This window comes from Ovis canadensis, chromosome 1, assembly GCF_042477335.2.
Source record: "Ovis canadensis isolate MfBH-ARS-UI-01 breed Bighorn chromosome 1, ARS-UI_OviCan_v2, whole genome shotgun sequence".
NCBI lineage: Eukaryota > Metazoa > Chordata > Mammalia > Artiodactyla > Bovidae > Ovis > Ovis canadensis.
The window spans coordinates 123,504,710-123,519,739 of record NC_091245.1 but is presented as its reverse complement, the minus strand read 5'-3'; the positions used below and the strand labels follow the sequence as shown (position 1 = coordinate 123,519,739).

The 15,030-nt window shown below is 46.4% G+C and overlaps 1 protein-coding gene across 1 annotated transcript in view; it reads left to right on the top strand.

Moving 5' to 3' along the window:
• CLIC6 (chloride intracellular channel 6) overlaps positions 1-15,030 on the top strand; it is a 60,647-nt gene that overhangs the window by 35,108 nt on the left and 10,509 nt on the right. Inside the window, exons 2-5 of the mRNA XM_069548867.1 lie at positions 9,284-9,393; positions 10,768-10,893; positions 11,476-11,582; positions 12,742-12,923. Of these exons, the coding sequence (XP_069404968.1) occupies positions 9,284-9,393; positions 10,768-10,893; positions 11,476-11,582; positions 12,742-12,923 (525 nt within the window). The remainder of the gene's footprint in view (positions 1-9,283; positions 9,394-10,767; positions 10,894-11,475; positions 11,583-12,741; positions 12,924-15,030) is intronic.

Genomic DNA, 15,030 nt, shown 5'->3' with positions numbered 1-15,030 from the left:
GTGGATTCTCATCCATTGTCCCACCAGGGAAGTCTCCTCCAATTGTTTTTTCATGATCTTTACATGGAGTAAGGAAAAATGCTTCCTTTGCAGAATGTGTTTACCTTTTAGGCCCTCATGGAATTTTCTAGAAAGAGACCCTGAAGGTGGGATTCAGCTGGAGGGTCCGGTAAGGGTAATCTGGAACCACCAGAGGGTCATCACCCATTTGTCAGGGGTGGGGGGCAGTCCCTCACAGGCCGTGGGGAGTAGGAGTGACTTTAGTGGCAGGTGGGGGTGACTGGTGTACCTTACGTGTCCCTCCAGCCCAGCCTTGGAAAGGTCATTGGCCGGAAGCAAAAAGCACTGAAAGGAAATTTAACAAAATGCTCCTCCACAAATTCTACATGGAGTTAAGTGTGCAAAGAGTAGGTGAGAGTAGGTTCCGGTCTGAAGACCTGCTGACCTTTGTAGCGACATTTGAACCTTTACAGCTCGGGCTGTGAGGTGGGAGGTGGGCCCAGGCCAGGACTCAGCAGAATTACTAACATCCTCCAGTGCCGCAAACAGGTTCCGGGGCAGACGAGATTTCTCAGAACATGTCAGAGGCATCAGTGCTTTTCTTTTGAGAATGACCATCATCGTAGGCACTCAGAAATGTTGTATTTCAAAAGGTGGACCTATGAATCTGGGTTATCCAAGTGCTTGGGTCTTCACTGGAAACAAAAAGACACTCTGATCTCTCAAACTGCCTAATTTGATTTTATCAGCAATTTATACATACAAAAATTTCCCTGTAGGCTGAGAACTCTGCTGAGAAAACTTAGCCCAGTGTGTAATTAGCCTGAGAGAATTATCAGCATCGGAAAATAAAACTGCATATGATAAAACGTCCTAATTATGGCAGCCGTGTCAGGTTTTCACCCCTAATGCCTGTGTTGATCCCATCATCTCGTCTGATAATGACCATGACCAGGGCGATACTCCCTTGGTGTTGCCCAGTAATGGGCGGTAGAGATGGCGTATCTTTGCCTTTATTTTTGCTGGCACATACTGGCATTGAAGCACATTAAAGTAATAAAATCAGGCAGCAAGGCGTCCTAGTCACTCCCACCATGTTCCTGTAAACCCCTCATTTACAACAGACGGAGACAGAAAAAAAAATTTTTTTTTAGAGCAATTTAAGGTGAGGCAACACTGGATATGCAAAAATCTTTTATGGGCAGTCGTGGCAGCTGGCTGATTCTTCTAAAATGCCTGACAGCCTTCAGATCAGCGCCCAAGCTGCGTCGGAACAATTCTGTTTGATGATCACATGGGTGGGCAATGTACAAAGGCGGCTTTCATCACTACCTTCTGGGCTGTGGGCGTTGTGCCTTGCAGACCATCATTCCACCTTCCAGGTCCTGTGTTAAGTCCCAGTTCCAGTTCTGGGAAGGAACCTGTTAAGAAGGTGAAGTGTTTACCTGGCTGGATGACACAGGCCATTTTTAGGTTTTAAAAAATGAGTTGCTCCTCTCTCCCTTTTTGTTTCTCCTTAAGAAGGAGCTTCCAGGGTTCAGGAAAAACAGAGAACAATTTCAAGGGAAAACACTGGCCTGAGTTTGAGACCATGAAAGAGACAGAGCAGCGAGGCAGAGAGACCTGTTCAGGGTAGCTGTTCTCCAGATGCCATAGAAAGCGGTGGGTCCCAGGCACAGAGCTCTTGGTCAAAGTGCATTTCCTTGGGGATCTTGGCCCCGTTCAGCATAGAGTTAGAAGAGGATTCTGGAGGTTAGAGACACAAGAGAGAAGGAGAAACAAAATGGCCTGACTCTGCAAAACTTACCTCAGGCTTGACTGAGCTTAGTGTAACCACTATAAAAATAAGAGGTTTAGAAGCTGTGGAACAAGTCAGGACTGGCCAAAATACGTGCCTTTGTGTCCCTGAACTTTCATCTCTTCCTTTGCCCCCTTTTCTTGTGTGACTCTGCCCAAACCTGCAGTAGTTAAGAAAGCACCATGATTTAGGAGGGGTCTCCAGCAACAAGCTGTTCAGAGTTGTATGTAGCTGAGCTCTGTATGCAGCTGAGAGGAGACTGGGCAGTCTTCAAAATGGCCAAAAGGCTATGGGGCCCCCTGGCGGGGTGTGGCCTCAGGCAGCCACATGGGCATCTGCAGGGGTCCTAACTGTCACACTCCTAATCTGTCACAGACACCAGGCTGTTCAGTCGCTCAGTCATGTCTGACTCTTTGCTACTCCGAGGATTGCAGCACACCAGGCTTCCCTGTCCTTCACTGTCTCCCAGAGTTTACTCAAAAAACAAAACTCATGTCCAGTGAGTTGGTGATGCCATCCAACCATCTCATCCTCTGTCACCTCCTTCTCCTCCTGCCTTCAATCTTTCTCAGCATCAGGGTCTTTTCCAATGAGTTGGCTCTTTGCATCAGGTGGCCAAAGTATTGGAGCTTCAGCTTCAGTATCAGTCCTTCCAGTGACTATTTCCTTTAGGATGGACTGGTGTGATCTCCTTGCAGTCCAAGGGACTCTCAAGCATCTTCTCTAGCACTACACTTTGAAAGCATCAATTCTTCAGTGCTCAGCCTTCTTTATGGTCCAACTACTGGAAACACCAGGTGGGCCTGCCCATAAATGCTAGAAGCGGGAAGGGAGAGCTGGAGGAGTTGGAGTCTGTGAAGCCAGAGCTTCACAGCTTAGGGAACTCTGAGGCCACTTATCTGAGTCTATTGGTGCCTCTTCATGTATATTAAATTCACCTATTATCTTTACACTTATGCAGCTAGATTTATCAGCTTGAAGTTCTTGTAAGAACCTTCTCATCAACTGATCATCCATTGGGGTGTGGTTCAAGCCATTCTGTCTTATGCATTAACCAGGGCACTACACCAGCCTTATCTCTTGTCCAAGGTGGGGACTGCCCTGGACTGCCAGCATTATGTTACCTTGGCAAACTTTGTTAAAAATTCAGATCTCTGGACCCCATACAATACCTATTGAATCTGACTCTGTATTTTTTAAATTAATACTTTTGCTTCTTTTTTTTTTAACTGGAGTAAAACATGCAGTAAAGGAAACAAACCTTAATTAAGACTTTGTCAAGGTGAGTATACCCACCATGTGCCACCACCCCACTCAAGCTATAGAATATTTCCACCATCCTAAGGGCTCCTTCCACCCTTTCCAGACAATACCCAGCTTCCAAAGGCAGTTCTTCTGACTCCCAACACACAGTTTTCCTGTGTTTGAACTTCATCTACGTTGGACTCTCCTAAAGGACTCTTGAGTCTGGTTTCTTTCCCTCCACATTATGTGTGTGAGATTTATCCACATTGTGGTTGTAGTAATAGCTGTTTTTTTCCACTGTGGTATGAGTGTATGGTGCAGTGTATGTGGTATAGTGTGGGGTAGTATATGAGTATGCATGCTAAGTTGCTTCAGGCGTGTCTGACCCTTTGTGACTCCATGGACTGTAGCCTGCAAGGCTCCTCTGTCCATGGGATTCTCCAGGCAGGAGGACTGGGGTGGGTTGCCGTGCCCTTTAGGGGATCTTCCCAATCTAGGGATCGAAGCCACATCCCTTATGTCTCCTGCATTGGCAGGCAGGTTCTTTACCCCCAGTGCCGTCTGGGAAGCCCATATATGAGTATACTACTGAAAGGTTGTTGCTGAATCACGCAAAGATGCCGGGATCCTTGGCCTCCTGAGGAGAATTCAGTCCAGGGTCAGAGACAAGGCTTCATCGCTCAGAGCTTCTGTGTCAGTCAGTCAGTTCAGTCGCTCAGTCGTGTCTGACTCATTGTGACCCCATGAATCGCAGTACGCCAGGCCTCCCTGTCCATCACCAACTCCTGGAGTTCACTCAGACTCAGGTTCATCGAGTTGGTGATGCCATCCACCCATCTCATCCTCAGTCGTCCCCTTCTCCTCCTGCCCCCAATCCCTCCCAGCATCAGAGTCTTTTCAAATGAGTCAACTCTTTGCATGAGGTGGCCAAAGTACTGGAGTTTCAGCTTTATAATCATTCCTTCCAAAGAACACCCAGGGTTGATCTCCTTCAGAATGGACTGGTTGGATCTCCTTGCAGTCCAAGGGACTCTCAAGAGTCTTCTCCAACACCAGAGTTCAATTATTTGGTGCTCAGCTTTCTTCACAGTCCAACTCTCACATCCATACATGACCACTGGAAAAACCATAGCCTTGACTAGATGGATCTTTGTTGGCAAATTAAGGTCTCTGCTTTTCAATATACTATCTAGGTTGGTCATAACTTTTCTTCCAAGGAGTAAACGTCTTTTAATTTCATGGCTGCAGTCACCATCTGCAGTGATTTTGGAGCCCCAAAAAATAAAGTCTGACATTTGTTTCCACTGTTTCCTCATCTATTTTCCATGAAGTGATGGGACCAGATGCCATGATCTTAGTTTTCTGAATGTTGAGCTTTAAGCCAACTCTTTCACTCTCCTCTTTCACTTTCATCAAGAGGCTTTTTAGTTCCTCTTCACTTTCTGCCATAAGGGTGGTGTCATCTGCATATCTGAGGTTATTGATATTTCTCCCGGCAATCTTGATTCCAGCTTGTGCTTCTTCCAGTCCAGTGTTTCTCATGATGTACTACTCTGCATATAAGTTAAATAAACAGGGTGACAATATACAGTCTTGACGTACTCCTTTTCCTATTTGGAACCAGTCTGTTGTTCCATGTCCAGTTCTAACTGTTGCTTCCTGACCTGCACATAGGTTTCTGAAAAAGCAGGTCAGGTGGTCTGGTATTCCCATCTCTTTCAGAATTTTCCACAGTTTGTTGTGATCCACACAGTCAAAGGCTTTGGCATAGTCAATAAAGCAGAAATAGATGTTTTTCTGGAACTCTCTTGCTTTTCCTATGATCCAGCAGATGTTGGCAACTTGATCTCTGGTTCCTCTGCCATTTCTAAAACCAGCTTGCACATCTGGAAGTTCACGGTTCACGTATTGCTGAAGCCCGGCTTGGAGAATCCTGAGCATTACTTTGTTAGCGTGTGAGATGAGTGTAATTGTGCAGTAGTTTGAGCATTCTTTGGCATTGCCTTTCTTTGGAATTGGAATGAAAACTGCCCTTTCCAGTCCTGTGGCCACTGCTGAGTTTTCTAAATTTGATGGCATATTGAGTGCAGCACTTTCACAGCATCATCTTTTAGGATTTGAAAGAGCTCCACTGGAATTCCATCACCTCCACTAGCTTTGTTCGTAGTGATGCTTTCTAAGGCCCCCTTGACTTCACATTCCAGGATGTCTGCTCTAGGTGAGTGATCACACCATCATGATTATCTGGGTCGTGAAGATCTTTTTTGTACAGTTCTTCCATGTATTCTTGCCACCTCTTCTTAATATCGTCTGCTTCTGTTAGGTCCATGCCATTTCACTCCTTTTTCAAGCCCATCTTTGCATGAAATTTTCCCTTGGTATCTCTAATTTTCTTAAAGAGATCTCTAGTCTTTCCCATTCTGTTGTTTGCCTCTATTTCTTTGCACTGATCACTGAGGAAGGCTTTCTTATCTCTTCTTGCTATTCTTTGAAACTCTGCTTTCAGATGCTTATATCTTTCCTTTTCTCCTTTGCTTTTCGCTTCTCTTCTTTTCACAGCTATTTGTAAGGCCTCCCCAGACAGGGGAGACAGCCATTTTGCTTTTTTTGCATTTCTTTTCCATGGGGATGGTCTTGATCCCTGTCTCCTGTACAGTGTCATTAACCTCAGTCCGTAGTTCATCAGGCACTCTATCTATCAGATCTAGGCCCTTAAATCTATTCCTTACTTCCACTGCATAATCATAAGGGATTTGATTTAGGTCATACCTGAATGGTCTAGCAGTTTTCCCTACTTTTTTCAATTTCAGTCTGAATTTGACAATAAGGAGCTCATGATCTGAGCCTCAGTCAGCTCCCGGTCTTGTTTTCTCTGACTGTATAGAGCTTTTCCATCTTTGGCTGCAAAGAATATAATCAGTCTGATTTCTGTGTTGACCATCTGGTGATGTCCATATGTAGAGTCTTCTCTTGTGTTGTTGGAAGAGGGTGTTTGCTACGACCAGTGCCTTCTCTTGGCAAAACTCTATTAGCCTTTGTCCCGCTTCATTCCATATTCCAAGGCCAAATTTGCCTGTGACTCCAGGTGTTTCTTGACTTCCTACTTTTGCATTCCAGTCCCCTATAATGAAAAGGACATCTTTTTTGGGTGTTAGTTCTAAAAGGTCTTGTAGGTCTTCATAAAACCGTTCAACTTCAGCTTCTTCAGTGTTACTGATTGGGGCATAGACTTGGATTACTGTGATATTGAATGGTTTGCCTTGGAAACAAACAAAGATCATTCTGTCGTTTTTGAGATTGCATCCAAGTACTGCATTTCAGACTCTTTTGTTGACCGTGATGGCTACTCCATTTCTTCTGAGGGATTCCTGTCCACAGTAGTAGATATAATGGTCATCTGAGTTAAATTCACCCATTCCAGCCCATTTTAGTTCACTGATTCCTAGAATGTCGAGGTTCACTCTTGCCATCTCTTGTTTGACCACTTCCAATTTGCCTTGATTCATGGACCTAACATTCCAGGTTCCTATGCAATATTGCTCTTTACAGCATCGGACCTTGCTTCTATCACCAGTCACATCCACAGCTGGGTATTGTTTTTGCTTTGGCTCCATCCCTTCATTCTTTCTGGAGTTATTTCTCCACATATCTCCAGTAGCATATTGGCCACCTAATGACCTGGGGAGTTCCTCTTTTGGTATCCTATCATTTTGCCTTTTCATACTGTTCATGGGGTTCTCAAGGCAAGAATACTGAAGTGGTTTGCCATTCCCTTCTCCAGTGGACCACATTCTGTCAGACCTCTCCACCATGACCCTCTCCTCTTGGGTGGCCCCACAGGGCATAGCTTTGTTTCGTTGAATTAGACAAGGCTGAGGTCCTAGTGTGATTAAATTGACTAGTTTTCTGTGAGTATGGTTTCAGTGTGTCTGCTCGCTGATGCTTTCTTGCAACACCTACCATCTTACTTGGGTTTCTCTTACCTTGGACGTGGGGTATCTCTTCACGGCTGCTGCAGCAAAGCGCAGCCACTGCTCCTTACCTTGGACGAGAGGTATCTCCTCACCGCCACCCCTCCTGAACTTGAACATGGAGTAGCTCCTCTAGGCCCTCCTGCACACGCGCAGCCATCACTCCTTGGACATAGGGTTGCTCCTCTTGGCTGGCGCCCCTGACCTCAGATGTGGGGTAACTCCTCTTGGCTGTTCCTGTGCCGTTGCAGCCTGGCATTCTCGGCCACTGCCCCTGACCTCGGACGCGGTGTAGCTCATCTTGGCTGCCGCTCCTCAGGCATGGGGTCCTTTTGTGTAATAAAGTTTATTATTAAAGTATAAAGGAGATAGAGAAAGCTTCTGACATAGACATCAGAAGGGAGCAGAAGGAGTACCCACTTGCTAATGTTAGCAGTGGAGTTATATACTCTCCAATGAATCCAAAGAATGTCTGGAGGTTGTAAAGATCTCACCAGACCTACTCCCATAATTTACATTTTAAGATAACAGAATTAGCCAGAAGGTTTAATCCAGAGACTGTCCTCAGGCAGGATACATAATCCTAAGGAATGTGGAGGAAAAAAGAAAGTTTGTCCTTTCTTCCTCCCTGAGAATTCCAGACCCCTCTCTCCTTGGGGACCCCTAGACTTCTTATCAACCTTCCTAGGAAATGACTCTCTCACTACCATTTATTTATTCATTCTACTCTTGGTGGTGTCTGAATTGTTTCCAGGTTTTGGCTACGACACTAAAGCTGCTAGGAATATTCATTTAAGTGCTTTTTGTGCCCCTAACACTCATTTCTGTTGGGAGTGGAATTGCTATGTCATAGCATGAATGCATGTTTATTTTGGGTAAATAATCGCCAAACAGTTTTCCAGAGTGGTTGCACCAATTTGCACTCTCACCAACAGTGGATGGGGAGTCCGCTGCTCCACATTCCTGTCCACACTTGATATTGTCTGAGCTTTTCATTTTAGCCATTCTAGTAGGTATGTCATCGAATTTATTTGCAGTTATAAATTGCATTGCCCTGTTAGCTGTTAAGAACCTTTTCATGTGCTTGTTGGCCATCTGGGCTTTGTCTTTGTGAAGAGGCTGATCGAGTGTCTTTTAAAACTGAGTTTGGGGTCTCTTATCAACTCTACATTTGTAGGAACAGCTTGTTATTAATCACCTCTCCAGGTGACTTAAGAACTTCATGCCAGAGAACCACCTCTGAAGAATTTCCTAAGATGCCTAATTTTCTTGAAGCATCTTTTTTCCTTTCTTCAATTCTCAAACCAGCAAGTAACTTTCTCCCTTTCTGTTGTTCAGGTTATAGTTTCAATGCTTTCCTGTCAATTCCGTTTGGACTGCAGGTGGAATAAATGGACTTCTGGCCTAAATATGGCCATTTGTGTCATCAGAGCCCGGCTGAGTCTCCTGGTCTTTCCAGCAGCATTTTGTTAGCGCTATAACTTTGTAGGGAAGAGAAGGAAGAGATTGGGAACTGCCCCAAGAGGATGAAGTCTGCGGCTCCCTTCTCTTCTCTTATATCTGCCATTCTTTTCTCCCGCAAGCCCACAGAAGGGAGGATGTCTGCTGAGTGTTCTTCTGTGCCTGCGTCCGGGTACCTGTGTGTGGATGTGACCCTCTCAGGTTATCAGGGAGACATTGTTTCTACCTGTTTTCCTACCCTCCATATCAACTGTGAACAATCTGCCATCTAAGTACAAATGCTCCCAAATGGAGGAGGGGACCTAAACATTTTAGTGTCCCGGGGTCCTAGAACTCATAGGAACTAGCCCTCATTCCAGAGATGGAAACAGTAGAGAATGCTGGGCATTGAGTCCCGGTGGGAGAGCCTGCTGGTCTTTTTCACAAATGATCATCCTGGCAAGAGAGGTGTGTCTCTAAAGAGGATCAAGAGATGGAGGGAGGGGAAGAGTATGTCTTTCATTTTTGCCTTTAGTAATAAAGGGGGTTCCCTCTGGCTGCTCTTTCCCCTCTGAGAACCACTATTCAGAGGCCCCAAATGGCAGGAAGTGGTGAGGAGATGGAAGGAAGGCAGAAGGCTCAGCGAGTGCGTGTGTCCTCCCCACCCACACCTCCCACTTGGAGGCTGGGGGAAGGGACCTCAGAAGGCTACTTACAGTATCATCACTGTTAACAAACATTCACCATGATTTTGTGTGTGTGCAGAGCGGAGTCTGGCATTTGTAACTGTGAGGCTGGCTCTGATGATGATCTCCTCTTCCTTTTGCAGGCTGGCTGTGATGGTGAGAGTATTGGCAATTGCCCATTTTCTCAGCGTCTCTTTATGATTCTCTGGCTGAAGGGTGTTATATTTAATGTGACAACAGTGGACTTGAAAAGGTAAGACCTAGTTTCTGCAGTACTGAAATAAACATCCCCAGTTCCCTATACACACAGGCACACAGAGAGACACCCAGGCGGACACATACAGACACACAGGCACAGGCACACACACAGAGATGGAGACATGCATCCACGCAGACACACAGACACAATGCATACACAGACCCAGATACAGACACAGACACACACACACTCAGACAGACAGACAGACATGCACAGAGGCACAGAGAGACACAAACAGGTGCACGCACACACAGAGATGGAGACACGCATTCACACAGACACACATACACAGACCCAAATATAGACACAGACACACACACACACACACAAAGACAGAGACACACAGAGACAGACATGCACATAGGCACACAGAGATGCAGACACACAGGCGTGCACACACACACACACATAGATGGAGATACACATACACACAGACATACAGACACAGGTGTCTACACAGACACACACACACACACACAGATGGAGACACACAGAGACAGACACACACAGAGGCACACAGAGGCACACAGAGACACAGACACACAGGTGTAAGCACACCCGCACAGAGATGGAAACACATACACACATAGACAGATAGACACAGGAGCATACACAGACCCAAATACAAACACAGACACACAGACACACACATACAAACACTGAGACAAAGACAGACACACACAGAGACATAGAGAAACACATACACACAGGAGTGCACACACACAGATGGAGACACACAGACATACAGACATAGGCACATACACAGACACAACACACAGACACAGACACACACAGAGACAGACACGCACAGAGGCACAGACACAGACACAGACACATAGATGCACACGCACAGATGGAGACAGGCACATGCATAGACACAGACACACACACACACACACATAGACGGAGACACACTGAGACAAACACACAGGTACACGCATACACACTCCTAGGACCCGTGGGCCCTGTTCTGGGCATATCCACCCTGGGTCAGGACCCTGGATTAGGGTGGGCGTACGTGGGCCACAGAGTCCTTACAGGATGGGGTCAGATGTAACCTGGAAGGAGTAGGCGGAGGGGAACTGGGAGGAGCCTGCCCACCCCATGACTGGTCAGCTGTGACTCTCTGTAGCCTGCCTGAGCCCTGCTCCTGGCTGATAACACTGGGAAGGGTCAACTTTTCAGCCCCGTCTCCAGATAAAGGGCCACACTCTCCTTGCCAGTAGGACAGTTTGTAAACTCCAGTTGCCTTTGAAATTCTCAAGGGTGGTTTCTCTTCCACTGGTGTGTGCATGTGTGTGTGTGTGAGGGTCTGCTTAAGCCTAGGCAATGATCCCAACCCTGGCACTGCCCTTCCCCCCTGCCCAGGAAACCCGCGGACCTGCAGAACTTGGCTCCCGGCACCAACCCACCTTTCATGACTTTTGACGGCGAAGTCAAGACAGACGTGAATAAGATCGAGGAGTTTTTGGAGGAGAAACTGGCTCCCCCAAGGTGGGCCTCGCCAGATGAGTGTCGGCAACTTGGTCGTCAGCTTTCCCCATTCACAGACCGTTCTAAAGCTCTTGGCGCTGTGTTGGTTTCCTGTGGCTTACGTCCTGAGCTGTACCTGTGGTGTGCCACAGGAAGCACAGAGAGATTAGAAGCCCTGAGTCTAGGTGGCTGGGATTTCTCTACTCTGCATTTGGCAATTAGGGTTTGGTGGCAGGAAGTGGGCTGATGTCACGTGGGTGGCCTGTTTTGATGGCCTGTTGGGAATATGTGTTACACGCAACATCGCAGCAGGCTGGGCCTGCAAGGGAGCCTTCTAGTTCATCACCTTTGTTTCAGGAGGGAGAGAACTGAGACCAGCAAGGCCAGGGGGCACTCCATCCCAGGATGAGAACAGTCCATCCAGTGCTTTACTGTTGGCTGGTGTTACTCCCAACTTTGAAGATGGGTAGAATAGGAAAACACTTAAGGAGCAGTTTTCATCTTTATATCTGCTCAAAGAAAGGCATTTCTTCCCCTCCTGCTTTGTATTCTTCTAACTCAAACATTGCTGATCTATGATACTCTCACTTTGAACTTTTCAAGGTACCCTAAGCTGGGGACCCAGCACCCTGAATCTAACTCTGCTGGAAATGATGTGTTTGCCAAGTTCTCAGCATTTATAAAAAACACCAAGAAGGATGCAAACGAGAGTGAGTCCCTCCCATCTTCCTGTTTTCTGTTTTCTTCATGGACCTCTATTCCACCTCTGGTGTGGCTTCTTATAAGATTCGGGGAATTCTGACTCACTGCACAGTGGGGAGGGACCTGTGTATAGAAATAAAGAAAAAGCACCTCCTACTCTGAGCCTGCACATGGGTTTCAGGGACTGAGTGCTTTTCTAGAGATTGTCCAGAAAAGGAGATTTTTAGGAGAAAATCATCACCACCAGTAGTTCCTTGCTCTCCCATGGGATTCAGGGTGAATGAACCTTCTATTGGTGCTTCCTTCATTAGATGATTTCCATAAAGATTTTTTTTTAATTTTTAATTTTTTAAAAAATGTTTTGGTCATATGGTGTAGCGTGTTGGATCTTAGTTCCTTGACCCTGCATTGGAAATGCAGAGTCTTTTTTAGTTTATTTATTTTTAGTTGGAATATAATTCCTTTAGCATATTGTGTTGGTTTCTGCCATACATCAACATGCATCAGCGATGGGTATATACCCAGCCCCTCCCTCTTGAGCCTCCCTCCAACCTCCCATCCCACCTGGAAAGCACAGAGTCTTAATCATTCAGTTCAGTTCAGTCGCTCAGTCGCGTCTGACTCTTTGCAATCCCACGGACTGCAGCACGCTAGGCCTCCCTGTCCATCACCAACTCTCAGAGTTTACTCAAACTTACGTACATTGAGTTGGTGATGCCCACCGTGAAAGTTTTTCCATATAGGTTTTTGAATAAATGAATGAGTTCTAGAAGCAGCAGTGTTGTGTAGAGAGCAGAATTATTTTCCAAGGAGAAGTGAGTCTTTTATTTAGATCCCATAAACCCATCTGTCTCCTTCCTGACTCTTAACACTCACTGGCCATGCCTCAGGAGGGAAGGGACAAACTCCTTTTTTTTGATATCTAGAGAGAGGAGGGCAGGAGGAGAAGGGGATGACAGAGGATGAGATGGTTGGATGGCATCATCAACCCAATGGACATGAGTTTGAGCAAGCTCTGGGAGTTGGTGAAGGACAGGGGAGCCTGGCGTGCTGCAGTCCATGGGGTCGCAAAGAGCTGGACATGACTGAGCCACTGAGCAACGACAAAGACAGAGGAGACGTGGACTTCATGGCTCATCGCAGTTGCTTTCTGCCTTCCCATTTTAGTTTATGAAAGGAACCTGTTAAAGGCCCTGAAGAAGCTGGATAGTTATCTGAACAGCCCCCTGCCTGATGAGATAGATGCCTACAGCACCGAGGAAGCTGCTGTTTCTGGAAGGAAGTTCCTGGATGGCAATGAGCTCACGCTGGCCGACTGCAACCTCTTACCCAAGCTCCACATTATTAAGGTTTGTCCTTCGTCGTACGTCAGGTGCTGAATACATGAATGGGGCTTTATTCCATTTGGTTTTGACTTGCTTTTTTTTTTTTTTTGCCAAGACAATCTAAAATGAATTTAAAAGTCTAGCTCGTTTCTGTTTGCGGCAGCCAAGCCCCAAGTCTGAGATCTGTGGATGCTATTATCAGGTGTTCCTTGGAGGTTCTCATGAAGCATCTGAGAGCTTGGCTCTCATCCCTCCATCCTCACAGCTTCTTTTTTCCACTCTTAACCCCCACAGCCTAAAGACAAGCTCTGTGAAAGCAACTTAAGGGAATACATTGCTTATAGCTGGTATTTCACACTCCAGGCTTAGGGATGGTGTGTGGAATCTGCAAGGATTAAAATGTGAACTCGGGAAATTCCCTGGTGGTGGTCCAGTGGTTGGGACTCAGCGCTTTCACTGGGGTGGCCTGGGTTCAATCCCTGGGTGGGGAACTAAGATCCTACAAGCTGAGCAGTGCAGTCTAAAAACAAAAATAACAACCAAAAAACTGAGCCAACCTTCGGAAAAAAAAAAGTGAACTCAGTCAATTGTTGGTGATGGGAAGAGTAAGCCTAACCCTGGGATAAGGGAGGAGGTTGGCTCTTAACACAGACCCCTTAACAGCTGGTAAGCAGCTGACTGCTCCTCGGCTGGACCACATGCAGCAGCCTGTTTTCCCAGGTGATCGAACATGAAATAAGGGTCGCTGGTCATGTATAATTAGGGTTTAAAGATGCCTACTAATTTAGAACGGTGCCTGCTCAGGGGCTCCAGTTGTGTCTGACTCTTTGTGACCCCGTGGACTATAGCCCACCAGACTCCTCTGTCCATGGGATTTTCCCAGCAAGTTTACTGGAGTGGGTTACCATGCCCTCCTCCAGGGAATCTTCCTGACCCAGGGATTGAACCCACGTCTCCTGCAATGCAGGCAGATTCTTTACCACTGAGGCACCAGGGAAGCCGTTTTAGAAATGTAAACCCAGCAGTTCAGCTCCTGACTTACTAAAAGCAGAACTTCTGGGGGTGACTCTGAAATTCAGAAGCAGATGACCCCATCCTTGGTCCCTGTAGTTATGGCTGCTCTCCAGGGTGCCCCAGTCTGGCTGTTACTCACAGCTGTTAGTTGTTGTGTCATTATCACTGTTGCTATGCCCTTGGTCCTCAGTAGCCCTAGAGGCCCCAGGAAGAAGCCCAACCCTTGTTCTGGGGCATCCTTAGTATTCAGATCATACCAGGTCCAGAACTAGGTCCTTGGTATAGGATAGGGAGATGGGAGAGAAGACATAGGGAAATACAAGTCAACAACCTTTTGTTCAATAATGTATTTATTTGCCATTTTATTTCAGTTCAGTCACTCAGTTGTGTCCGACTCTTTGCAACCCCATGGACTGCAGGTTCATGGGGTCGCAAAGACTCGGACACGGCTGAGCGACTGAACTGAACTGAATTGGACTGCAGCTTCCCTGTCCATCACCAACTCCCAGAGCTTCCTCAAACTCATGTCCATCAAATCAGTGATGCCATCCAACCATCTCATCCTCTGTTGTCCCCTTCTCCTCCAGCCTTCAGTCTTTCCCAGCATCAGGGTCTTTTCCAAGGAATTGGCTCTTCGAATCAGGTGGCCAAAGTATTGGAGTTTCAGCTTCAGCATCAGTCCTTTCAATGAATATTCAGGACTGATTTCCTTTAGGATGGACTAGTTGGATCTCCTTGGGAGATCTCCATGGGACTCTCAAGAGTCTTCTCCAATACTATAGTTCAAAAGCATCAATTCTTCAGTACTCAGCTTTCTTTATAGTCCAACTCTCACATCCATACATGACTAATCTGGCATTTAGAAATTTACAAATTAGGTTCCCACCATCTGTGGCATGGCTGTCCTGTGGGCGACTGGCCACCCCATTACTCCAGTCATTCTTCGCCTTTCTTTTCCTTTCCGACTCCATTCCCAGCCTTGCCCCATTCATCTTTCTTCTCTCTTCCCTGATGTGTTCAAGGGGCACCAACCTGAAAGCTAAGCGTTGAGGATGCTGCTGATCCTCCAAGTGATTTTTAATAGCTGCCAGTGTTCTGATGTAAAGTTTCATGACAG